General features: G+C 52.1%; 1 protein-coding gene and 1 long non-coding RNA gene across 11 annotated transcripts in view; one reads left to right on the top strand and one right to left on the bottom strand.

The window, feature by feature from the left end:
• The first annotated feature begins 6461 nt into the window (after positions 1-6461).
• The window catches only part of SYT6 (synaptotagmin 6), a 60320-nt gene continuing 40245 nt past the window's right edge, over positions 6462-26536 (top strand). For 3 of the 9 annotated variants that reach the window (XM_019837656.3, XM_019837655.3, XM_019837658.3), the window contains exons 1-3: positions 6464-6707; positions 17730-18078; positions 19605-20163. In XM_019837656.3, coding sequence (XP_019693215.1) covers positions 6545-6707; positions 17730-18078; positions 19605-20163 — 1071 coding nt within the window. In that variant the 5' untranslated portion in view covers positions 6464-6544. Of the gene's footprint in view, positions 6708-7419; positions 7532-17729; positions 18079-19604; positions 20164-26536 lie in introns of those variants that run through there. The other 6 variants (XR_002161199.3, XR_002161198.3, XM_019837657.3 and 3 more) reach the window with 5 other exon arrangements.
• LOC109502540 overlaps positions 24287-26536 on the bottom strand; it is a 112205-nt gene continuing 109955 nt past the window's right edge. For both annotated transcript variants that reach the window (XR_006582886.1, XR_006582887.1), the window contains exons 3-4: positions 25984-26136; positions 24287-24775 (exon numbers count right to left, since the gene is read on the bottom strand). This is a non-coding gene — a long non-coding RNA (uncharacterized LOC109502540). The remainder of the gene's footprint in view (positions 24776-25983; positions 26137-26536) is intronic.

Below are 26536 nucleotides of genomic sequence, written 5' to 3'. Positions count from 1 at the left end.
GCTACTCTTAGTATTGGCATTATTTAGTGTTTGAAGCCCTCGGAGTGGCTAAGATCACTCAGGGAGTATATGAAGAGACAGAAGAAAGAAGGGACGAGAGCTGAACCTGCAAGAAAATGGGAAGGTGGGGAGGGGGCAGGGGAGAGAGTGAAAGAATCAGGAAGGGAGGGAAATCCATGGAGACTCATGTCACAGAAGAGAATTTCACAGTCGATGTAGGTGTGGGCAACTGCAGCAAAGAGGTCAAAGAACTCATTTGAGACCAATTCCACGCGTGGCCTCTCTCCACGGCTGATTATGTGCACTCCCCCAGGACAGGCCTGTGTATTGAGGGCTCTGCACAGCGCATGACTTGAAGGCCAGTGCGGGAGGGAAATCACACAGGGCTGTGTCTCAGGTGCCTGGTGTGGACCCGGGTCTGCACAGGACCAGTAAATGCTCCATGAATGAACGATGTGAAAATGACAGGCTCAAATTCTGGCTCTGCCGCTTGCTAGCTATAACCCCAAGAGAGTTATTTGTAGCCTCTCTGAGGCCTCACCACCCAAGTTAGGAGAAGAATATCCAGTTCTCAAGGTTATTGTATGAAGTGAGATAGCAAATATGAGAGTGCTGTGTAAAGCATAACACGTCTTACAAACGTATGGGAGTATTAATAAAGGTTGGGGGGCTGACTCATTCAAACCACTTACTGTACCTCTCATAAACAGCAGAGATGGAGATAATTATATCTTGGTGACCAGGATGGAAAAGGATTTTTGTTGTATAGGACAGACAGAGGCTAAAATTGGGGGAACAAATTTTTTCTCTCTAGAGGCTTCCAGCCCCTCAATTCCACTGAGGGCTGCAGGCCACTGACCCGAATATATGTTCTGTTGATTCTTCCTGCTTGCCCACTACTGAAATCAAGGATTAAGACTTCCTAGTCCTGACAGAGCCCTATTGGAATTGTTGTTTTAATTCGTTTGGGCATTTTATTTGGTTTCTTTTCATTAGAGCAGCAGCCAGAGCCCTGAAGCGGCAAGCCCTCTCCAGGCTCCTTGGGGAGAATTCTAGTATTTGGGGTCCTGGCTTGGCTGTTTCCTGGAAGCTGGACTCTGACCACGGAACACAATCCAGACACAGCAGAGGCTCCCTGAGCTGCCTTCTGAGCAGCTCTCTGTCAAGAGGGAAGTAGCCAAACATGTCCCAAGCCATGAAGCTGCCTGGCCCCAGCCCTGTGTTTTATCAGTGATGTGATCTGCCCTCCAGAGCAGCCATGGGGCCCCATGTGCAGCTGGGGTGGCTCAGGTCAGAGGGCCAAGAGCTTTGCAGAGAGACACGAGAGTAAATTTTTCACTGCTTTGTAATTTATTTCCAAATACTTTTTATTTATTATAAAGTCAATTTAAAAGTATTATAACCTTTTTTTTTTTTTTTTTTTTTTTGTAGAAGAAGAAAAAATTATGCCTACCCTCCCCAGTACAAAGCAGTGGTACTAACCAGGAATCAGAAGGCCTGGATTCTATCTCTCTGCTGCCTCCTTGCATGTGTGACCAGGGACCAGTCACTTAATTTCCCCACATGCCAAATGGACTTTGAGCATCCACCCATTCTGCCTCTCGGGATTGTTATAAGAGTAAATGAATCAATTCCTTTTTGGCAGTGTTCAGGGACTTGTTCAAGGGAAGAATATGGGTTAACCTCTGGACAGTGTGCCTCATGGATGTCCTTCTGTGACCTGAGAGACAGAGAGAGGGAGAGGACAAGAACTGTCATTTGTTTTGACACCTGCCATGAATCAGTCGCAGTATATTAGGTGGTTAACTTAACTCATATAACCCTTGTGCAGTATAAAGCAGGCCTTATATGTCCCATTTTACAGATGAGGAAGTTGAGGTTTGGATTGCTACAGTACAGCACCTAAGGTGTGACACTTGGTCAGTGATAGAGCCAGGATTTGAACACAGGTCTCTGACTCCAAAACCTGTGCTCTTTCTTCTACACAAGGTCAGTCTGAAGAGGAGCACACCTGGCTTCCCTTCTGGCTCTTCTCTTCCAATTATTCTCATGTCTCAAGTAGTACAGGGAAAGCCTTGGACACACCATGGTTACTTAGGTACAGCTCTAAAACTTTCCGGGATGATGTTGCCTTTTGACCTTGAACTTGCCTCTGCTTCCCCCAGGCCCAGCCTGCTGGATGCAACTAGTCCTGTCCAGTCTTCCCAAGTCTGATCAGGAACACTATGCTTGAACAGAGAGCATGGAACAAAGATGAGACCTCTGAGATGGGGAAGGAATAAGAAAGAGGCAATTGTACCCCTGCTTGGCTCAGGAGGTTTGAATTGTCACAGACCTTTCTTAGAAAAGCAAGACTGGACTCTCAAAAATACCTGGGCACATGTGCAGGGCTTTGCAATGTCTTCTGTGTCTTTTTCAGAAATTCCTGAAAATTCTTCTGATGGCTTGGAATGGCATGGTTTGCAGAAGGCACCCCGCTTCGGCTAGAATTGGCTATGTTGGTGTGAAGGATGGGGGCAGGGGGTGACATCTGCTGGAAATACTGATAAGGCTGTCCTGACAGAAACCCCATAGGGATTCCATAGCACTGTTTGTTTTAAATTGTAGTGTAAAGTGTTCCCAGTCCCCAATATAGGGCATCAACTTAATTCTCCACCAGCAGTAGAACGGGTTCAGGTGATAATCTGTTTTCTTAGAGTAAATTCAGAACCCTTGCTCAGAGTGTCCATATGCCTGGCTAGGCAGGAGATGGGGGAGGTGGGGAGAGGAGACGGGCCCCTCATGGCTGGGTCAGAGCCCCCTTGGCTCCAATCCACTTGACAAAGCAGTGAGTACATTTGTATCTATCTCTCTCAGTCTCTCCCTGGACGTCAGACAATGGGCTATGAACGTCAGGCTGCTCCCTTTACATCTCTGCTGGGGGCTTGGAGAGGAGGAGGGGATGGGGAAAGGGCTCCCTATTTAGAAATTGCATTGAGATGGAAAGACAATGTGACACATCGGCTCATGTCAAAGGAGCCCATTCTTCTCGCCTACGGCATTAGCAATTTCCTACCGAGGTTTAATTTTTCTTTTTTTTTTTAGAAATTGTTATTTTGTTTTAATATATTTTATTTGTAGCACAACTCAGCAGGCTTTTACTGCTCAGAGCAGCGTGGGGACCTGTCCAAAGGCAGTCACACCACTGCCTGAGAGACTTGGGGTGGGGGCAGGGCACGTGTACTTTGGCTATTTCTGAGGAGAGGAGGGCATAGGAGTGGAAGGCTGCTAGTTTCTGCCTCAAACCTCCTCCCATTCCGCTTTCCATCCCTCCTCCAGTCCCCCTTCCTGCTTCTGAGCAGTCGGGGAGGTGTGTGCGGCAGACTCAGAATGCTCCGGCCACAGTTGCAGATGAGATGAGCGCACTGGGGGAGGAGAAGCCCAAAGTGAGTCTGGACACCGTCTTCTTTAGAGCCAGAAAAACTGCTCTTCTGTCCCTTTTTCCTTTCCCCCCTCAGCCTCTTCCTTTCCCTTCATGTAAAATCCTAGAATGTTGTTGCTGGAAGGAGCCTCCGAGAGCTCTTCATCTAGCTTCATCATCTGACAAATAATGAAACTGACACCCTGAGAAGGGACGTGACTGCCCTCTGGCTGGTTTAGTGCACCAGTTCTGGAACCAGCTTCCCAGTGCCCAACCCAGTGCCCTTGTTTGCCACTATGCCGTGCTGTCTCTGCCCGTCCTTCTCTCCACCCACCCCTAAATCGAAACTCAGATGGTCTTTCTCTGAAAGACAGAATTGAGGGGTAACAATTCTACTTCTTTCTACTTCCTTCCCTCTTTACGTCTGAGTGGCACCCTGGGAGTCTGAATTTGGTCTTTGCCTGTGGGAGTGGGCTTGTCAGGGAAAGGGGTTTTAGAGAGGAAAAGTTCCCATCTTTACATGTTTTTTGTTTGTTTGGTTGGTTGGTTGGTTTGTGGCTGGTTATGTGATCACAGGTATCAGCATTAACTTGTTAGGGGCAAAGAGAGAGAGAGCATGAAGAAGACAACTAAGGCAGGGGTTTTTCTTAATATAAGAAAAAATTATGTTTCTCTTTTATCTCTCTTTCTGAATGAGTATGCCCTCATAAGCATATCTGTCCCTCCATCCCTCTTTCTCTGTTCTCTGTATCTCTCCCTGTATCTCCTATATTTGTTTCTATATGTCTCAACCTCTGCCTCTCTTTCTCTTGTCTCTGTGTCTCTGTTTCTCTCTGTCTGTCTCATTTCTGTCCCTTTTGTACACACAGATTCACGCACTGCAAATTCAATAGTTATTGACTGACCTGAGAGCCCCAGCCCCTTCCCCCAGCCCTGTCAGAGCAGAAACTCCTCCCTGTTCTGTTGAGAAATGCCAGGTCCAGAGCTGCTGCTGGGGTGCCAGAGAGGATGCAGAACAATTTGCCTAGTGTGGAGGCTGAATCCGGGAACAATGAGAAATTATCTGCTAATTCTCGGCTCCTGCCACCTGCTCTGCTCCAAACAGGCTCCTTTGCCTTCAGTTTAGATGTAAATTCCCCCACTCGTTGTAAAGCAAAATATTGATTTCCCTGCATCACAGGCCTGGGCCCTTGGAAGGTCCTGTGCTTTTTCATTCTCTGCAAAGGCAAAACAAGGCGCTTTGTTCTGTGAATTTCCCCAAGAACTCAGGAGGGGGAGGGAGAAATCGCCCGCGGAGTGGCAGAGTTGCCATAAACATGGGTAGAGAGCAGTTCTTCTCCATTTGTATTTTACACAAACACAAAACTGCTGCCTCGGAAACTGCTAGTGATCATGTAACAAGGGGCCTCCCAGGAACTAAGCTCTGCATTGGGAGGTGGAGAGGAAGATGACAGGGCTTCTGGGCTCCTCAGGTGGGTTCCAGAACCACTGGGAAGCAAATGGGGACTCCACAGCCTCACCTGTTCTTGGAACAGCAACCGAGCACCTCCTTCAGGAAGGCGGCCTGGATTGCATAGTGTCTCCGGGATCAAGCCTGCTCAGTCCCCCTGGCCTCAGTTTCTAGCCCTCTCCTATCGTAGGCTCCTGAGATCAGGGTGAAAGGTCTGAACCCGCCACCGTTGTCCATCCCTCCCCACCTCCCTAACGCTGTGCCCACGCTACGATTGCAGCAACTGGGTCTTCAGCACCGTGGACAGAGCCAAGGAGCGCTTTTCCAAAGCAAAAACCGCCTGGTCCAGCCTACGTCCTCGCAGGCCTCTGCTTGGCGCTCTGTAGCTACCGGGGACTCTCAAGTCCAAGGGCCCGCTAGCACGGCTGGCGCAGATGGCGCATGTGGAGACCACCAGGAGCTAGGGTTCCGAATCTCCTCCCTCTGGAACGTGAGTCACCGCCCTAGCCACTTCCAATTAGCGTGCTAATTAGGAGGAAAGACCCTCCTCCCCCGTCCGCCACCCGGTACACACCAGGCCCGCGGCTTCCGGAGGTTCCAGCTAAAGTTTCCTTCCCAGCTCCGGGGAAGCTGGAGCTTCGGGTGAGCCGCACACAGGAAGGGGCCCATCCGCCGACACGCCGAGGACGCAAGATTTTCGTGACAGGGCCCCCGCAGGGCCGCACCCGGCTGAGTGCGGTGCCTCGGAACCCCTCGGCCAACCTGCTCCTGGACCTCACGCCATAGTTCCTGGAAGGGGATTCTGCCTTAAGTCTAGCCTCAACCCTCCCGTTTTGTTTTCCGTCTTTCTGGCCCTTGTTATGCTTCATAGTAAGATACATTATCTCCGGTGGTGTTCCACAGCTGCGGGGAGGTGGGTCTGGCGGGAACAGAGCGCTCTCTTGAAATGCCCCCCATTCCTATTTGCCAGAAACTTTCCCCTCCCGTTGCCATGGAGAGAGACGGCCGCTGCCTCCCGTTGCCATAGCAACGTGCGGGTACCGTGGACCGCAGGATTGCGGGGCTCAGAAAGTCTTTCTGCAGTTCGAATAGCCCCGCAGTCTTGGGGTCTTCTGCCTCCAAAGCTGAGGACCTGGGACCAATCTGACTAACTTCTCCCGTTAGGAACCTTGACCGAGGTTCTCCCGCCCCCAGCCAGGTCACCCATCTTTCCGTTAATGGGCTTATCTATTTCGTTGCCACTTGTGTGGCATGTGGCAATTTACCCAGTGCTTTCGCAAACACTATCTTTGTATTCCCAGGCAGCCTGTGCTGCACTCGTTATCATTATACCCCTTTTACAGAGTGGGAAATTGAGGCTCAGAGAGGCCCAAGGTCACACCAGGCAGTACGTGTGGGGTCAGATCCCAGGTTCCACCCTCCAGGGTGCTGGACAACCGGGCTCCCCTGCCTCGAACCCGCGGGGACTCAGACCTGTCCCCGGGTGTGGAGGGGGCGGCCGTGAGGCGCCAGACTTGCCAGCTGCCGCGGGATACCACGTGAGGGGCGGAGACCCTGCGGGGAAATGATTAAAAGCTGAACGGAGCCGCAGGGGGCCGCTGCGGGGAGGGTCTTCTTGGGGCCGCCTTGCCCCGCCCCAGTCCAGCGGCAGCACGGGTTCAGGCGGCTGCTTGGAGAGCCGGGGTGTCCCGGGCATGAGCGGGGTGTGGGGGACCGGGGGGCCTCGGTGCCAGGCGGCGCTCGCGGTCCTGGCTTCTCTGTGCCGGGCCCGGCCGCCCCCTCTCGGGCTGGACGTGGAGACTTGTCGGAGCTTCGAGCTACAGCCTCCAGAGAGGAGTCCGAGCGCGGCCGACACAGGTAACGGGAACCCCGAGCCCCCCTCTCTTCCTGGGTTCTCGCCCTGACCATCCTCTGCCCCCAGAGCCCCGGCACTGGGAGCCCCTTAATCTAGACAGAGAACTCCAGCTCAGGATCCTGGATTCGGAATGAGCCTCAGCCTGTGCCCCGTTCCACCGCCCACAGGGCAAGCGGAGAGACGTGAAGGGGACCTGGGAGGCAGAGGATCCCTGAGCTCCCTCCCGTGTGACTCTACAGGACTCCAGCGCAAAGCCGCGCTCCTCGGGCGCCGTGCCCCTCGGGGGCCTCAGTTTCCCTGGCGTCTCTCCGCTCACCCTCGGGCTGTATGCCAGGGAAGGGGTCTGTGGAGCGAGTAGGAGACCAGGAAGTAGCAACTCGTCTCTTGGGTTGTCAGGGTCCCAAGGTCCGTCTGTCGGTCCGCGCGTCCGTTTGTCTGTTCTCTCGGGGAACCCGTCCGAGCCCCCTGGTCTCAGGGAGAAACTTAGGTCTGCGAGCCGCACGAGGTCTTTGTGTCCGGACGTCTCTCCGGCTGCGAGTGGCTTTCTGCGTCTCCGCTGGGGGGAGGGGGGGGCGGGGGGACGGGGGGCGGGGTGGGGGAGGGTGTCTCGGCATCCTCCCCCACCCTCGCCCCTATAACTCGCTCCCTCGGTCTCTCTCTGACTCACTCGGACTCGGGGCCGGTGCGCGACCGAGCCGGTGCCTCCCGCCGACTTTGCCAAACGGGCGCCTCCTGCCCGAACCGCGCGGACCCTGCGCTGGACGCAGCCCCCGGCGGCCGCCGAGCCCAGGCGGGAGCCCGAGCCGAGGCGAGCTCGCCGGAGCCGGTGAGTCGGGAGCTCGAGCCCCGCGGGGCCCGGGCCCGGCGCGCGCGGCTGCGGGGTCTCTCGGGAGTCGCGACAGCGGCAATGGCGTGTCGCGCCCTGGCGGCGGGAGCCGCGGGAGGATAGGCGGCCGGCCGGCCCGGGTATTTACTTGCCGCACCAGCGCCGTGCGGCCGCGCTCGCCCGCCGCAGCCGGGCTTCTTTGTCCGGATGCCGACGCCTGGAGGGTCCTGGGCGGCAGGGAGCACCCGGTCGTCCTCTCTCCGGAGGGGAGGGGCTGGGGGGCAGTGCGAAGCCTCGAGAGGATGCAGAGTGGGGGTGGGGAGATCCTGCAGGGACCGTGGCGCCGGGATTCCTTTGGCTCCGCAGACACCACCCCTCCTTGTCCCCCGGACTCTGACCCCGGTGGCGCTGGGCCTAGGGGTAAGCGAGGGTCGCCCCTGCGGTTCCGCACCAACAGCGCGGGAAAGGGAGGAAGGGGCCGCGGGAGGCGGGAATTTCGTCTCCAGGCGAGTCTCAAGGGACCAGAAGCCGGGGACTGGAACGGCGGTTCCTGGAGCAGGTACAGGTGGGGAAAGCTCCCCGAGGCTACAGCTTTCAGGGCCCTGTTTTCAGTTGAGGTTAAAGGTCAGAGCTCTTGGTAGGTCCTAGGTTAGCAACAGGGCCGCTGAGGGAAAGAAGGAGTAGATGGAGGGTAGTGGCCCAGGGGAGGATTGTGTGTGTGAGGGGGTTGTGCCCAGCCTTGGGCGCATCTCAGCCCTGTGGGGGTTGTAGGGGGCGCTGCTCTCGCGCAAGCGCTCTCTCTGGCCTTGGCAGTGTTTGATCAATGGGTTGATTACTGCAGCAGAAGGGACTGAGGTTAGACATAAAGAAGAACTTTCAGAGGGTGGTACAGGGATGGATGTTGGAGAGGTAATTCTCCCTCTTTAAGAATCTCCGAATGGATTAGGCCCAGCAAGTATTAGATTTTGGTTCTCTCGTGCCATCATCTACACCACCCAACTCCCCATACCCCCAGATACACAATTTTCCCCAAGTTAGGGAGTCTCTTCCTGCTTGCCTATCCAGGTCCCTTCCTCCTTTCCTGCAATAATTCATTTCCAGTGGGGCCCTCTATGTTGGCTCTGACCCCTCAAACTCTAAAGGGGATCATTCAAGGTGAGAACACACCTGTCGAGTTCCACCTGGCGTGGAGGCTGCCCCCCTCTCCTGTCGGTCAGAGCAGAAATGCCACAGAGGGCAGGGGGCAGTGTGCGTTGTGGGGAGGGTGTATGTGTGTGAAACATTCTGATGCAGGTGTTCTGGTGTTCTGACTCCAGAGGGAAACCCCACAGTCTGGAATGACAGGTACCTGTGGCCAGGCTGAGGGTGAGAGAAGGTTGAGGAAGGTGAGCAAGCAGGCCCAGATGAATCAGTGTGGCTTCCCTGCAGGCTGCTTGAGAAAGCGAGCTTGACTTGTCAGCCCTGGGGTACTTTAACTTTGGCTGCTGAGTCACAAGCCTCAGGAAGCCCCTGGGGGGCCAAGTTAGGGGGCTGAAAGGAGGAGGCAGAAGGAGACCCTTGGTCATAGCAAAAGAAAATGGTTGAGAGTGGCTTTGAGTTCTTGGGGTTTAAGTGAGCACAGGGTCTGGGGAGATGCTGTTCAGCTCAGGACCAGGCCCCCAGGTATCCTACTTCCTAGCTTAGTCCCTGCATCCCAAAGCCACTGCCTGAGTCCAGATTCTACAGTCAGAGAAATGCTGGATCTTTTCATTTGTATTTTAGTGAAAAATGCAAGTGACTAGAGCACGCCTAGTTCTCTTTACCTCTGTACGTTTTCCCCTGCCATCCTCCCACTCAAAGTCTCTAGCTCACGGGATCTCTAGTAACACCCCGAGAGTCAACAATTGAGATTCGGGCTCTGCTGTCATTTACTGGGACCCCCTCTGTATATGGTCCGTGCTAGGAGTTGCACAGGAAATCTCAATCAGATCTCCTTAGCTTTCATGACTTGGAAATACCTCTACACAAACTGTCCCAGATAAAAGCAAGTTCCATTTTTCTTTAAAAATTCTAAAGGCAAAGTGTCTGCTTTCTTCCTTAATACACACCCCCACCCCTGCCTCAAGTGGACACTGACAGGCAGTTCCCTACCTTCTTCATGCCATTTGCCTTGTGGAGATGAATGAGTTTGCTCCACAGGCCAAATTGCAGAGTGTTGGGTGTGGGTAGGGAGAGTTCTGGATTTGAGGTAATAAGCAGAGGTTCAGAGGTATTCCAAAAAATTCAGAGGCCTGATGGGAGATCCTGAGCTGCCCTGCCCCTTCCAGGCTGGCAGCCAGGAATGGTTATTCTCTAGGTTATGTGTGGCCATGAGATGTATGTAATGTTTGTTCATTTCTCTAATGACCGGAGATGTTATGTGACTCAGCTACCTGGATTTTAAGTTGGCCTTTTGCAGCACAGATATTATTATTTCTCCTGCTTGTGATGGGAGGTTAAATGCATAGCACTTAATCAAAACAGGAAAGTCCTGTTTCTATAACTAAATAATCAGTTACTCCCTCACTTCTTGCTGGAAGGAAGAAATTCTGAGGATTTCGCCTTCTTTGAGGAAAGGTGCAATGTACAATCCTTTAGAATGTACATCCTTGAGATAATGTTCTGATTTTATGGAGTGTCTTGAGCTTTAAGATTCTAGAACCAGGGGAAAGTATCTAGGAGTTGCAGAGTGCTTGGATTTACGGTTCTAGAAGTTTTCTTCTACCTCTGACCATGTTCTCTGTCCTCCATGTCCACAGAGTTGGGGGTATAATGTGGCTGCAAAAAATTAGGGCTAAGACTGAGCCATCTGTATCTAGCCAGGTTTCTTTAGGGTCTGTGGAAGGCTGTCTGGAGTGTGCAAAAAGCAGGGTACGAGAAAGTCCTGCCCGAGCTAGCCAGCACCCCTGCTGGTCCTGCTTAGGAAAAGAGGTCTCTGAGCCCTGAAGGACTGAGTCACACTTAGGAACTTTAATCTGAGAGGGCTTTGAAAGCGGAGGTGAACAGGACTACCAGCTGTGGATGCTCTAGGTATATGACAGTGTCATCCTTCCCTTCTCTCTTTGTTGATCTGTTTTTCTTGCTCCATGTGGACCCAGGCAGACCTCTCCTCTCAGTACTTGCAGGTATAAACAGGAGGGGGGTTGGGTAGAGGGAAAGACTCTTTCTGGCTTTCTGTCTGTCCCCACCCCAATCACCCCAGCCTTGATCTCCACACATCTCAGAGGGGCCACAAGCCCTGACCAATCAAGCAAAAAGGTACAGTTACCATCTGCCAAAATAATAATACTAATAATTGCTAAATTAATGCCAATGCTCTGTTAGCTATAGCACTCTGCATTAGCCTCCGATTTATCTCTGAATCCCCTAATGATGGTGGAAGCCAGTGCCCAGTCATAAAGCTTGTGCGGCCATAATTAGCCCAGCATTGTCTCTCCTCATCACAGCTTTTTCAGGAGCGTTAATTCCTTCTCTGTTTGGACTCTGCTAATTATCCCCATCGGTAGTTCAGCCTGGATCTCTGAAAGAAGGAATGGAAGCACAGGTTCTCTGCTCCCCCCTCCCCTAACCCTGAATTTTAATTACACCAGGTTCTCCTAATAAATTTACAAGCCACGGAAGAGTTTATTATTAATGGACCACGTCTGTAAGCCTTAGAACAGAATAGCTCCTGTTCCTGCAACACACACACACACACACACACACACACACACACTGTCAGGTATTTCTTTGCTACATCTCTGGATGAGGTGTTTCCAGGGGCCACTGGTTATTTGCCTGGTGCCTGGTAGGTAACCTGTAGTGTCTATACTTTCCAGGGAAGAAGGAAGAGATGGGGGGTGAGGACGTTGTTCATAATCCTCGTCTCTGGGTTTTTACCGAGGTACAGAGGATCAGGCCAAATAGTTGAGAATGCCTCCCACACTCTCCTGGTTATAACAAAGAAGTGCTTGCCCCCCTCCCCCACAGCTTCCCTGCCCAGCTTTCCACTCAGCCCCCAGTCCCTTCAGGGGCCTGGCTCAGAAGCTTGGACTTTGGCATCAGAAAATCCCAGGTTTAAAGCCCAGTTCTTCTGCTTAATGTGATGTATCCTTGAATAAGTTAGTTAATACCTCTAAACTGAGTTACTTTATCTTTGTGAGGTGCATGCTCATTTCTTAGGGAGGCTGTAAAGATTAAATGAGAGAATGTAAGGGGCACAGTGCTAACCATGTAGAAATAAATAACAAATAATTATTAATATTAATGTATTAATAATATTAATGGTTACTAATATTAATTAATATTAATGGCTCTGCCGAGAGTCTTTTCCATTCCCAGACGTGACACTATTCTTTCCAGTCTCTTGGGTCTCTGCATTTCTTGCTGTTTGATCTCTGGGTTGTATTTGTCTATGTCTCTTTCTATGTCTAAATGAGACCCCCTCAGCCCAGGCAGCCTCTGCTCTGCACAGGCCAGCCCTTACACCAAATGGTTTCAGCAACCCCAAGCTCTGAAGCCAGCTTTCTCCAGCTCTGGAGGAAGCAGAGAAAAGGGTCCTTTCTTTTCACTTCCTCTCCCCAGTTTATCTTTTCAATTACAGTCTGTTAGCAAAACTGCCTGTTACTGTTACAAAATGGGTTTTCCTGACATGGAAACCCATTAGAAAAATGGGAACAATAGCAAGTTATAAGAACTGCTGATGAATCTTAACACTATGTGTGGAGAGAAGGGGAGGGGGCGCCAGGGCTCTGTCTTTGGAGAAAGAAGTGTCAGTGAGGAGAGATAAGCAAGCCCTGGGTTGCTAATTAATAACCCAGCATTTTCCAGGGAGAGAGGGCGGCCATGAGCCATTACCCCTGCCGGACAGTCTCACTTAAGGTGACAAGCAGTTCCTGCCCTCATAGGCTTCAGGGAGATCTTAACTTCTCTGGAGAGAAGAGGGGCCTGAGGTGTCTTAGATGCTTTGCCCTGTGGTCTGGTGTCCCCCTTCCCTGTCTCCGCAGGCCCAGCTCTGGGTTCATTCTGCATGGAAAAACAAAAAGCAAAACATGAAATAAAATAGTTTACATTCGGGGAGCATTTACCATATACCAGGAACTATGCTCAAAGTCTTAGTTTATTTCATCTTCCTAATGACTCTGTAAAGTAGGAATAATTAGAATCCCCATCAAATAAAAGAGGAAACCAAAGTTTGGAGAAAGTTAAGTAACTTGCTCAGGGTCACACAGTTAGAAATGTGGATGAATGCTCTCTGTGGTCATGCTGGTGCTGGCACTCACCTAAGCTATCTGCCCAGTGTCTGAGCCCTCAGTGAAGTCAGCTTCCCTGCCATGGTTAGAAGCCACATGCACCTGTGCCACGCCAGGTCCAGGTGTGTTTCCAAAGCCTAGTTCCACAGCTCCTTGCTCTCCCAGAGGCTGCTGGGTAATTGGCCAGTCAGATTTCCCAAACCAGGTGCCCATGGAATACTGGATTCTTCTGACACCTGAATAAAGATGTTTCACACCTAATGTTGAGTAATGGACCAGACTTCCTTTTCCAAATTTCCAAGAAAACTTTGCAGAAGCATGGCATGTTCTTGCAATTGCTGGTTTTTCTTCCATGGCTTTCTTTTTACTCCTTTGGAGCTCCCACCTGTGGACAGTAACAACGAAACTGGACACATAGCAAGCAAATGGGTATTGACAGAAAGACTTGGAGATGTGAGATCTTTAATATAGTACATGTTATGTCTTGAGATCTAGCTATATATGAAATATTTATATTGTTTCTGCTAGTAAGATCGTCCCTAGTTTGTAAGGATAAAGCTATCTCTATTAGCGTTCGTGACTTGCAGAATATGCCTCATGCAGTTCTGCCAACGAAACTTTTCCAAACTAGGGTATATTCAAAGCTAGACTTGGCAGAATTAGGTGATTCTAATAGAAAAGCTAATATTTATTATATTTTTTACTACTTTCCAGGCACTGTCCTCAGCACTTTTGATCTCTCTCTCTTTTTTTTAATGTTTATTTTTAGAGAGAGAGAGAGAGAGAGAGAGTGTGAGTGGGGGAGGGGCAGAGAGAGCAGGAGACACAGAGTCTGAAGCAGGCTCCAGGCTCCAGGCTCTGAGCTATCAGTACAGAGCCCGACGAGGGGCTGGAACCCATGAACCGTGAGATCATGACCTGAGCCGAAGTTGATGCTTAACTGACTGAGCCACCCAGGCGCCCCTGATCTCTTTTAAACTTCACAATGACCCTATGAGGTAGATGCTATTATTATACCCATATGGCAGAGGAGGAAATTGAGGCTTCATTGAGAGATTAAGTGGCTTGGTTTAAAGCCGGTGGAGATGGACATTGAATGAGTCCAGTCTGACCCCAGGACCGTGATTCTTTCCCTCCAGGCTAAAGAGGAAATAAAGAAGGAAGGAGGGAGAGAGGAAGAATACAAAGATTTAGGAAGTACTTTCTAATTTTCAGTGCTATAGTAAGGGCTTCCTCCCTTACTGGAGGGTTGCCTCCTCTCTCTGGTCGTGAAGCTAGTGCCTGATAGTGCTATGAAATATGAAGAACACCAGATCAGGACTCAAAAGACGGCTGTGTTGCCATCAAAACACTGTGTTGCCATCTGCCTCACAGTGTCAAGGCTCAAACAAGATGAGTAGGAAAAAGGCTTTGAAGGCTACTTGTGCACCTGCGATTTGCTACAGAGCAACAGGTCCTGGTGGCCTGACCCCAGCAGGCCTGGGGTAGGAAGGCACACATCATAGCTGATCTGGGCCTTGGCACAGTCCTTAGACCATACAGGAGACTATGCCTCCCAGCCCCAGTGGACCTTCAACCAGGATATGTCGGCTGGCTGAGCTCAAGGCCACATATAGTGATTTTACAGGGGCTAAATCCTGTTCAGTCACTCCCTGCCCTGGCCTAATTCTGCTCTTACCAGCCTTGCTAACCACCTCATATCGCCAGTGAGGGTGAATCCACTCAGCAACAGGACCCGGTTCTCCTGCAGTCAGTCCTGCCCGCAAGGCATCCTGGAAAGAGCTTCTCCACGCAGAGGGAGGGCTTCTTGGTCTTACATAACCGGTATTGAGCGCTGGGTGCTGATTCCCAATAATCCATACCTCTGCCTGCCCTAATCACAGCTCCGAGGGAACTACAGCGGGGGTCACGTGCACAAGTATTCAAAATAGCAACCACACCGAGGAAAAACTGATTCCCTCGGCCCACCCCCTTCCCCCACCTCTCTTTTCATTTATGAATTCAGTTTTTTGTCAGGCTGAACATTTAAATGCACTCTATGCTCTCTGGATTCCCCCATTTCTCCCCCTTTCTCATTAAAATTCTAATTATTACCAGAGCAAGTAAGATGTACGATCAAAGGGAAGCAAAGCCCTAGAAATACCTTTTTTTGTTTTAAGGTGACTCATATTGTAGAGAATGCCTCCAGAACAGCTGTAACCGAGAACAGGTGTGAAGGGGTCTAGAGATGGCTGGATACTCAGAATAAGGACCCGTAGGATCTGCGGTAGCTTTCCTGGTGAACCCCAGGGCCATAAAGGCCTAAAGAAACAGTCTCCAAACCATTTAGGTAATGAACTCGTAACAGCACAAATTATTTCATTTAATGCCTCCAATGTATATTTGTTCCCATGTTGCCTACACATCTGGGCTGTAGCTCCATTCTACGGCTTCCTAGCTGTGTGACCCTGGGCAGTCTAATCCTCTGTGCCTCACTTTCTTCATCTGCAAAATGAAAGTAGTAATTACACCTATTTCACTGGAGACTATTCAATGAGCAAATGCATAAAAAGCACTTTGTACCTTGGACATAGTAATGTTCAAAACTAAATCCAATAATAAAATGCTATCATTTCTATTACTATCAACCTGTATATTGCAGTTGTGATTTATTGGTTTTAAGATAATAAATAAATAAATATTAGAACAATCTGGTATTTTTTCTCTTGTACCCCCGTGACTCACACACACACACTAGAAACCTTTACTTTAGAAGCTAACTTAGAATCAGCTTTCTGGATCCCTGGCAGTCTCTGTGTGGAGGACTAACCCCAGCTCCTCTGACAGGGGAGAGGCCCTGATGTCTCTGTGCAGGGGCCTGGGGTAGGTGGCTGTTGTAGTTGGTTCAGGCCAGTACCCTGCATCTGGAGAGTCAGGAGGCAGTGCCAGCTCCCCAGAGAGGATAGCTGATGTTCTCACTTCCTTCCCAGGTCCCTCTGGATGGGAGACAGCTTTTCCTGGTGCCTGTGTGCATGAGAGTACTCTGGATGCCCCCCCCACCCCCACCCCAGGAGGGACTCGGCATCTCGGTACTCTAATCTTAGCTTAGCACCTGACACATGCAGGTTGCTCAGTAAATGCTGGTTGAGAGATCATTATAGCCCTTTTATGCGCCATTCATTCTTGCGCTCACTCATTCATTCTCACGTGCGTTTCTGTGCTAGGCCACGAGTCAGACAAATATAAGAACGCAGAGTTACAATGGCCTACAGTTTAATCAGGGACAGACAGGCTGGGACAGTGTGAAGAGCCCCAGGCTGGGCGGTGGGCATCTGCACCCTGGTCCAGGCTGTGTGTCTGAACTGTGAACGCAGGCAAGTCCCTTCTCTGGACCACTGCTCTTGTCTGCAAGAGCCCAGCCTGGCTCCAGTATTTCTAGGGCCATTTCTCACCTTCAATCCTAAGATTGCTCGGCCACTGGGCCAGGATAATCCAGAGCCTGCAAACCCACCAGCCTGCAGGGGCCGTGCAGGTAAGGTCATGCCCCTCCAAAGGCAATGCCAGTTGCCACCAGCCAGGAGCACGGGTCTAGTGACCAAGCCAGCTGGCCTCCCCCAGAGTTTCCAGAAATTTGATGCGATGATGATGGCGGTGGAATTGCTCAACTATTCAGTTGCCACGCAAGCCACGCAAGACTCCTCGGCTGGCTTGTTCACAAGTTCACAAATGACCTGTGTGCACACCCTGCCAAGTGTGCCACTGGTTCAGAGCCTTCTGAGCTCTCTAGTCAGAGTGAGAAGAGACCTTGGGCTCTAAAGGTCATTCCTTAAGGAGGGGTAAGAGATCTGCTTCTTCATTGCTTCCAGAGGGAGGCATCGCCCACAGCTCTCCTGGGATGATGGGCATCCTTCTGGAGGCAGGGTTGGCTGGGGGCAACGCAGTGAGCGCTTGCCTCAGAACCAACCACGACATTCAACATTACCAGTTGTACAGGGTCACCTGGGTGGCTCCGTCGGTTGAGTGTCGGACTCTTGATTTCGGCTCAGGTCATGATCTCACAGTTCGTGAGTTCGAGCCCTGCGTCGGGCTGAATCCCTGCTTGGGATTCTCTCTCTTCTTCTCTCTCTCTGCCCTTCTCTTGCTTACCGTGCTCTCTCTCTCTCTCTCTCTCAAAATAAATAAATCACCTTAAACAAATTACCAGTTTTACAGCAGAGCTCTCAAATAGCTACGGGATGGGAAAAGACAGTTACAGGAATCACTTGTATGTAGCTTTGAAATACACCGTGTGGGTCAAATTCCAACTTAATCCAAGTATTTATTGAGCCTACTGTGTGCACAGTTGAGCGTACAGAAGGAACGGGAGACCCACTCCCGGCCTCAAGGAGGTTATGCTCCGTCTGATTCGCTTCAAGCTCCCGACTGTTGAGCTCCTGCTCTGGGCTCGATGGGGGTGGGGGAAGGGAAGAGATTGAGTTGGCCGAGCCTCTGGTCCCCAAGGCCGCACAGCCTGTTGAGGGAAAGAGCTGTATACCAAAAACGACTCCGCTATAAGTCTGGCCATAGTAACAACTCTAATAGAAATTCAAACAGCATCCAAATGTGAACGCTTCACGAATTTGCACATTTGCTTAGGCTGCTATTTAAATTACTTTCCCTTCCCCGTGCACATGCCAATAGGCAGTAGGGGAGGCAGCGCAGGTGCTCCCCAAGCTGGCGGTGGGGGAGGGGGCAATGCTGGGGGGCGTCAGACCGAGGTGGGCGCCAGGCTGCAGATACTACACAAAGTGGACTGTGGAGCGTCAGCCCTAAAACCGCCTCTCCCGGCTGGCAGCTTTCTCATGACCATTCTTTTCTCTTCTTCCGTCTTTGTCCCTTCTGTGTGCCCCCTTCTCCAACCGCCCCTTCCTGCTTCTCCGCCGCCTCTGTCTGTCTCTGTCCCTCCCTGCCCTGGCTCATGCCGCGCCCAGGCACCTCTGTCAGCCTCCTCGCAGTGGTAGTTATTGTGTGTGGCGTGGCCCTGGTGGCAGTTTTTCTCTTTCTCTTTTGGAAGCTGTGCTGGATGCCTTGGAGGAACAAGGAGGCCTCCAGTCCCGCTTCTGCTAGCCCTCCCCCGGAGGCCCCCCAGAGCCCCAGCTCCAGAGGCAACATGGCGGACAAGCTGAAGGACACCAACAGCCTGGGCTTCCTAGAGGCGGCCGTGAAGATCAGCCACACGTCCCCAGATATCCCGGCCGAGGTGCAGATGTCGGTCAAGGAGCACATCATGCGTCACACGCGGCTGCAGCGACAGACCACAGAGCCAGCATCGTCTACCAGGTGAGGGTGGACGTCTCCCTTCCCTAACCTCCACGCCTCCACATTCTCTTATCCAGTACATTGATGTGATTCCAGCCTGTGGGGTGCAGAGACCGGAAATGAGAACACCTATGGTTGGGCTGGAGACTATAGCAGAGGATGTGCTCTGTGATGGGTAACCGACTAGGGGGTGGGCACCGGGAAAGGCTGCAGGCAAGGGGAACCTTTGAGGCAGGGAGCTGTGCTCTGCGGTGTGCACTGGGACGTGTGTGGGTGGGGGGTGCTGGGTGTTGGGAGCGAAGGCGAGATTGCCGGGCAGAGGGAAGAGAAAATGCAAAGGCCCAGAGGCATAAAAGTTCATGGTGTGTCTAGGGATATGCCAGCAAAGCCTCACAGAGTCTGCGGCGCATGGGAGAGGAGACAAGAGGTTCCTAACACTTTGAGAATGAGGATTCCTCTGTGACCTTCGACAGAGTCCCCTGCAAGACAGCAGCTGTATACGCGGCATTCTTTAACTGAAAACAGAATAAAACGGAACAATAACAAAAAAAAAAGCCACCGCCACCACATAATGACAAACACCTCTTCAACATTCAGTAACAGTTTTAAAAGAAGTGGTGCATGTAGTGTGAGGCATTGTACTTATCTAGGGCTCTGGTGGGCTCCCGGGTCCCTGCAGTGTCTCCCCAGGCTCCCAGGCGACCAGCCGAAGGGAAGGAGACCTGGTCTTCAGATGGGAGTCCAGGAATGAAAGTGCTGGGGGTCACATTTTCAGAGTTTATCATCTGACCTTGGGCAGGTTGCCCACCTTTCTTAAGCCTCACTTTTCCCGACTATACGGTAGGGCTAAGGACGCATAAGGTTACAGTGCGGGGCCGATGAAAGAATCCGTGTGATCATGAGAGCTGACGATAGATGGCTTATTCTACACCTGGCTGTGTTCTAAGTACTTGTTGTATGTGTCAATCCAGTTCGTGCTCACAGCAATCTTACGCAATTGCTACTTTTATTATCCTCATTTTGTGGCAAAGAGAAGTTAAACGACCTGACCAAGGTCACACGGCTAGACACTCACAGAGCCAATCTGTGCAGTCCGGCTCCAAAGCCCAATAAATGTTAACTACAGTGGCAGTGGTAGCGGTGGCGATGATGACGAAGGACCAGGGCAAGCAAGGATGGTCCTTCTCCTAAGGGATCTCGTGGTGTCAGGGGGGAACCAGGGTCACATCTGCTAGGAAAGAAACGTAGAAAACAGCAAGCAGGAAAAAGAGAAAAGAAAGTAACAGCAAAAGGCAGCGTGTATCGAGCTTACGATATACGAGGCCCCATTCCAAGTACCTCACACATGCTAAGACTTGGGACGCTCACCGCCACCGGCACAAAGTGTGTGCAGAGAGAGAAAGGGTCTACGAGCAGGAGGAAAAGGCCCGCCCCTCCCCGCCCCCTGCAAAGGGTAGGATGAGCCAGGGCCGCGGGAGGTGTCGGCTTGCATGCCCTTCCCCCCCGTCCCCGAGCCCTGACCACGCCATCTCTGCCCCCTCCGCCAGGCACACGTCCTTCAAGCGCCACCTGCCACGGCAGATGCACGTGTCCAGCGTGGACTACGGCAACGAGCTGCCCCCCGCGGCGGAGCAGCCCACCAGCATTGGCCGCATCAAGCCCGAACTCTACAAGCAGAAATCGGTGGACGGGGACGATGCCAAGTCCGAGGCTGCCAAGAGCTGCGGGAAACTCAACTTCAGCCTGCGCTATGACTACGAGAGCGAGACCCTGATCGTGCGCATCCTCAGGGCCTTCGACCTCCCCGCCAAGGACTTTTGCGGCAGCTCTGACCCCTACGTCAAGATCTACCTCCTGCCTGATCGCAAACGCAAGCTGCAGACACGGGTGCACCGCAAGACCCTGAACCCCACCTTCGACGAGAACTTCCATTTCCCCGTGCCCTATGAGGAGCTGGCAGACCGCAAGCTGCATCTCAGCGTCTTCGACTTCGACCGTTTCTCCCGCCATGACATGATCGGAGAGGTCATCCTGGACAACCTCTTTGAGGCCTCCGACCTGTCCCGGGAAACCTCCATCTGGAAGGACATCCAGTATGCCACCAGTGTGAGTACAGCCTTGCCTCCTGGGCTTCTGGAGGATTCCTAGTGCTGGGTTGAGTGGGGTGTGTGCCCGTCCCCCTCACCCCTGGAGGTAGGCGGGCCTTTGCCCTTCCGGATTGAAGCGGGGACTCTGGAAACTGAGCAGTGGCTCAGCCCACCCTGGGGAAGTCTTGCACTCCGTCCCAGGGTGGGGTGAGGGCAGCTGAGCTCCCACGTGGGTTGGCAGGGAAGACAATTTTTGCCCATTGCTTCTGATTACACGTTCTGGGGCGGTTCCCTCTACCTGCTAGGCCTTAGGTCTACCACCCGTAGGGTTATCTACCTCTCTGATCATGGGTGAGGACTGGGCCATGTCTCTAGACTGAATCAGACAGCGGCATCTGCCAAGGGCATCCATGTGTACGAGAAGCCTGGAACAGGCAATCAGGAACAGGGCATATTAATCGGGGTGCACGACGTTATGCTGCAGCAACAAATAATCCTAGGATGTGGTAGCTTAAAGCAACCAAGATTTAGTTCCTGTTCAGGTTACACTCTGCGGCTCGGCTGGGTTTCTGCTTTACCTTGTGACTGAGGGGTCCAGGCTGACAGAGGCTCTGTTTGGAGGTGTGCTCCCGTAGGTACCATATCAGGGCAAAGGAGGTGGCGAACCATGCACTATTTCTTAAAGCTTCCATGGCGAAGCGATCCATGTGACTTCTACTCACATTTCATTAGCCAAAGCGAGACACCCGGCAACTCAGGAGGGCAGGGCAAAGAAGTCCTACTGAGTGCCCAGGAGGAGAACTTAGTGACCAACACTAGTGACTGCCACACAGCCCCTGTTCTCAGGCATTGCCTGCCCGGGCCAGTGTGAGTGATGGCGGAGGCCAGCCTGGAAGGGAACCCAAGTCCACACGTAGGACAGGGGTGCCGAGCTATTCACAATCAACTGCAGTTAACCAGGGAAGAGTCCAAGGAGCTGAGGCTCAAGCTGGCTTTTCAGAGGGAGGACAAGTTTGGCACAGAGAATGAGGAGGGCATATCCAGAGCCCTTTGGTCCACCCAGTGTAGATCCCACAAGTGTGGGTGATGTGCCTCTCTCTAAGCCCATCCAGGCAGCTAAGAGCCAGGTTGAGTGTACCCATCAGATACCAATGGCCTTACGTCTGGGTCTTGAGTGCTAGCTGGTTGAGTGTCTCCCAGGATACTTCTAGCACTGTTTCTCAGGGACAGGGATGACCCTACTCGGTCTGCAGACTCTCCCTTTGAACCGCCAATTCTCAGTATCTCTATGTGTTGAATTTATGAGGAGAGAGGCCAGGAAAATCTGCCCTGCTCTGATGGGAAAAGTATAAGAAAGTTGATTTGTTCGAAGCTTGGTGGGCACCGTTTCTGCCCTAGGGAAGGACTCTGAGACACCCCGTTCTCCCAGCTGGTGCTGCCTCTGACCAGATCACTCTGATCCCCCAGTGCGTCCCCCACCTTTGCTTTCATGAGATCCCCAAGAGCAGCACCAGCAGCGGGGCCTGGCAGACGGGGCGGGCAGACGGGGCGAGCTAGAACAGCAGCTGCGCGCCGGCGAGCCCAAGAGCTCTGCTCTATAAATCACTATGAAGTTTACATCTGGTGCAGCTCTTCCCTTGTGGTCTCATCAGGCAGCAGCTTCATTATGGTGACTGCACAGGTAGAGAAAAGCAGCGTGGTCCTTCCCACGCTGAGGTGGAGGCCCAGAGGTTCCGAGAGACGGAGGAGTGAGGGCCAGTGGCTGGGGAAGCAGCCACTTCCCTCTCCTGGTTGCTCCCTCTCCTGGACTTTAGCTCCAGGTATGGTGCAAGACCTGGGCCTGGAATGGACAGTTGTTGCCTTAAGCCCACTCCTCATAGGGAAGCTAACTTCCTAGACACTAGAACTCTGTGGCTATCCTTGCCCTCATTCCATCCCCTCCGCCCTCCGGGCCCAGCTTTAGAAAATGGCAGATCACTGGGCGCCTGGGTGGCTCAGTCGGTTAAGCATCCGACTTCAGCTCAGGTCGTGATCTCACCGTTCGTGAGTTCGAGCCCCGCATTGGGCTCCGTGCTGACAGCTCGGAGCCTGGAGCCTGCTTCGGATTCTGTGTCTCCTTCTCTCTCTCTGCCCCTCCCCTGCTCGTGCTCTATCTCTGTCTCTCAAAAATAAATGAACGTTGAAAAAATTTTTTAAAAAAAGTAAGAAAGAAAGAAAATGGCAGATCATCCAAAAGGTGTTGGGTAGATAGTCACCATCCTCATCATCCTCAGTTAGTACTGTTCCAGTCCTCTTCCTAAGCAGAACACTGTGCCAGGCACTGGGGAGTGAGTGGGGCTGGGGTCGAAGGCAGCCCCTTCGACCCACACAGAAATGTACAATCGAATTATGGAGACAAGAGACGTCCCTGCAGCAGTTAGTAACGCTAAGTAATGAAGAGTGTATTCTGTGTGAAGTTGGAACTGCGGGTTGGGACAGGCCGGGAATATTTCCCGGATAAGGAGGAATGAAGATAGATGGGGAGGGGAAGTATATCTAATCTGATTGAAGAAGGGCTTGCATAGTCACCAGGAGCACAGGGAGGCCGGGCGCGGGAGTTTCTGAAGGTGCCTGGACTCACACACCCTGTCCTGCTTGCAGTCTGGGCTGATGTTCTGCCAACAGGAGGCCCTTGGGGCCCTCCAATCTGCAGCCCCTCCCGTGGGCCGGCGTTCAAGAGTAGGCTCATCTCCTGGAGGGTGAGGAGAGGGAAGCAAGAAGTAAGAAGTTTGGTGCTTTTACCTGTTTTTTGGAGCTGACTCTGAAATTGTAATTATTTGGGGGCCAGAGAGACACAAATCATAGTCACTGTGAATGAGCGCTGAGTGCATGTGAAATCCTGCAGCCAGCGTGGTAGGGGTGGTACAGATGAGCACAGGGACTCCCATCTCCCCTGCGTGCTGGATTCCATTCCTAGAGCGGCGTTCAGGCCCTGCTCTGCTCAGAACTCTGGCAGCACCTCTGCCCTGCAGGCTGCTCCCTTGCGCGTGCTAACATTCCTGCGTCCTGCATTTGCTCACAAGGTTCCCACTGTCAAGCAGGCCTTTCCCCATTGCTCTGCCTGGCCCAGACCAATTCCCCTTCCAAAGTTCTCTGAGTCCTTCTGCTCCTACCAAAATTGCTCCTCTAGATATGTCCCGAATCATATTCGGTCTTGCAAAGTCCTCCGCATGGCTCAGGAATACCTTTTGTCCCACATTTGACTTTCTCTTGTATTTTTCCTCAGGGCTGAGTGTGTCATTTTCTGCAAATGTGAGAATCAGCACTTTCTTGTTGAATGACCAGTGGTTTAGTTAATTCCATCAAAACTATATACTGGTACACCAAGAAAGCATTCTTGAAGAAGCAATGGGAATTGGGCATGGTTAATCTGGGAAGGCTTCCTGGAGAAGGGCAAATAGTATTTTGAAAACTGGGTTAGAGCCGGGCTTGGTGGGGACAGAGGCAGCCTGTCCAGCCCTTCAGAGGTATGGTTCAGGGAGACGGTTTGTGCCTGGAGCGGCAAGTTGATTAACCTGTTGGATCAGAGGGTCTGGACTGAAGTGGGGGGTCAGTGACCCACAGGTTAGGGAGGACAGGCACTGTGAGAATCGGGGTTTAGGAGGCTGCTCTGAGGTCGCGTGAGTCTGTGAATGCTGTCTCCTTGCTGGTCCTTACACTTGCATTGGGGTATCACATTCAGCCCTGGTAGGTAGAACCAGGTGTGTCCCTCGTTTTGGCTCCAGCCCAAGTTGGTGTGAAGTAGCAAAGCCTGGAACATTCCTACTGTTTTCTCACAACCGTTGAAATAAGAAGTTCCCAGGCTAGTGAAAGGGAGGTGTACTTCTGGGGAATCTAGCTCTTGGTTCATTGCACGTCTTAAGCCACGAGGGACATTTGCCTCACCGCCCCCACGTTGTTCTGGAGGGAAGCCTGGGAGCAATGGAGGTTGCACGCACCTGGCCAGGCTGGAGAGTGAGAAGCCGGCAACCCGGACGTGCCAGAGTCATTGGAGGCCTCTTCTGTTCCACTGAATCGAGGAGCTCAGAGGGGGAAGGAAATCGTGGAAGTTCATTAAATCCACTCCAGCCCCAGACAGGGGTCCCCTCCCCCCTCCCCGCGCTCTTGCTGCCCCCCACTCCTGCCTGGCTTGACTAAGAGCCCCTGGTGGTCTCCTGGGCGTTCCCAGCGGCTTGCCGGTTTCCCTCGGCCTAGAACTTCGATTGGCTGAAATCCCTCTGCCCTTCCCTCCCCCACCTTCTACCCCAGTCTCATTATTTCTATATAAAGCTGTAGATTTATCATTATAATAGAGCCGCCGTCACCCGGGTTTGCTAACATCCCTGTAATCTTGTAGTTATTGCTACAGAGGCCTCAGACCCCACTGCACACAACTGTTCTGTCGCTATTTCTGCTCCTTGGTGGCGGGGGAAGGTGAAGCCTGTAATTGGGGCCATAAATATGTGTTGTGCTTGGTGGCATTAACGGACTCAGCCATCTTCCTGCCTTACCAGGTCCCTGACAGGCCGGAGAGAGCAGGTCTGGGTGTGTGTGCGCATGGGTGACGGTTGTTTGGGGTGATGGTGTGCTCTCAGGGACCCTGGGCTCAGAGTCTGCGGGGAGGAAGAGAGGCCATATGTGGCAGAACAGTCTCCAGCCTGGGAATGAGCAGGGCTGTACAGAGCGAGCTCGGGCTTTGGTGCCAAACGGACCTGGGTTGTATTCTTGCTTCTGCTCTTTCTGGCTTTGAGACCTCGGGGACTTTACCTAAATTGTGCCTTGGTTTCCACATCAGCAACACCGGGATAATACTGGTAGGTAGATCGCCTGTAGCGATATTTATGTAGAAAAGTCGGGGCGCCTGGGTGGCTCAGTCAGTTTCTTGATTTCAGCTCGGGTCACGATCTCACTGTTTGGTGAGTTTGAGCCCTGCGTTGGGCTCTGTGCTGACAGCACAGAGCCTGCTTGGGATTCTCTCTCCCCTTCTCTCTCTGCCCCTCCCCCACTTGAGCGTGCATGTACATGCTCTCTCTCTCTCTCTCTCTCAAAATAAATTAACATTTAAAAAAAAAAGTAAACATACCTGAGATGCCTTGGTCAACACTGTCACAGAGCCCCTAAGCCCCATTGTCACAGTGACTTCCCTTCTAGCTCAGCCTGTGGGTCACTGTACCACTCTCAAACCTGACCCCCCACTTGGGTCCAGACCGCCTATTCTGACAGGTTGTTGGTTATTCTCATTCTTATTTCTTGTCTTAGCCATGCCATATGTGTTCTGTGTGACCTTGGAAAAGTGACTTGTCCCCTCTGAGCTGCAGTTAACTCAGTGTTAAACCAGCTTCAAATTTCCGAGATTCTGAGATTCTTGGCTGGTCTTACTGAGAAGTGCTTTCAGAGCAGAGTTACCCAATCCCTGGGAGTGTGCCCATAGGAGAGGCCTCAAGCTCAGGTTAACAGGCCACTGGGCAGAATTTCCAGACAAATTCTCCTCCCTGAAGTGTCAGTAAGAGTCAGTCCTCTCTTCAAGCCCCTGGGAGACGTCTTTCCTCCAGGGGGCTCCTGCCACAAGGAAGCCCCACTCCCCACCAACAAGCTGTCTTCCTCCTTTTCCCATAAGGCACAGTCCTGCGGAGGGGACTTAGCTCCCTCCTCATCCACCTCCTTTCACGTCCCTGTGGGGGGTGGGGGGTGGCCCTTGACTTGAGCTCCTACCAGGGGCCTAGAGCACAAACAACTTCATCACATTTTATCCTCACCACAAGACTTATTGTCATCCCCTTTTTGTAAACAAAGAAATGAAGGTTCAGGTTAAGTGACTTACAAGCGTCACCCGGAGAGAAGGTGGTAACCAGCCAAGATTCAGATTGGGATCTTCAACCAAGCCTGTGTTCCTTGCACAGCTGGAGCGGAGCAGGATTACATTGCTCCCTGGGGCAGAAGACAGATCTTGACATTGTGTAGCTCATCAAGGGATCTGGAAGAGAGCTTTGTTTTCTCCTTGCCCTGGTTAAGTTCTCTCTTTCTTCTCTTTCTGGGGGGCGGCTTTTGTGCTGACACTGGGACTCCTTTACCATCTCCCCAGGATTCTTCCTGTGGGAAGTGGCCTGACATTCACGGCTCTTTTGTTCAACCAACATTTATGGAGCTTCAAGTGTGTGTGGTCAGTTACATCAGCAAGCAGTTGTTGGGTGTAGAAGCTTGACCTGGCTGTGGAAAGGGTGGCAGAGAAAGAGAGAGCCCTTCGCCTCGGAGTGCCCAGGCTAATGGGCACCTTAGAGCAAACCCAGTGGCCCCTCAGCCCCCTCGCACACACGGCACATGCTTGGGGACAGACAAGTTCAGGACACTTGCAACAAAACTGTGCTCTACTACAA

The sequence above is a fragment of the Felis catus genome, chromosome C1, assembly GCF_018350175.1.
Source record: "Felis catus isolate Fca126 chromosome C1, F.catus_Fca126_mat1.0, whole genome shotgun sequence".
Lineage (NCBI taxonomy): Eukaryota > Metazoa > Chordata > Mammalia > Carnivora > Felidae > Felis > Felis catus.
The sequence above is the reverse complement of the archived record's forward strand: the minus strand, read 5'-3'. Positions and strand labels throughout refer to the sequence as shown.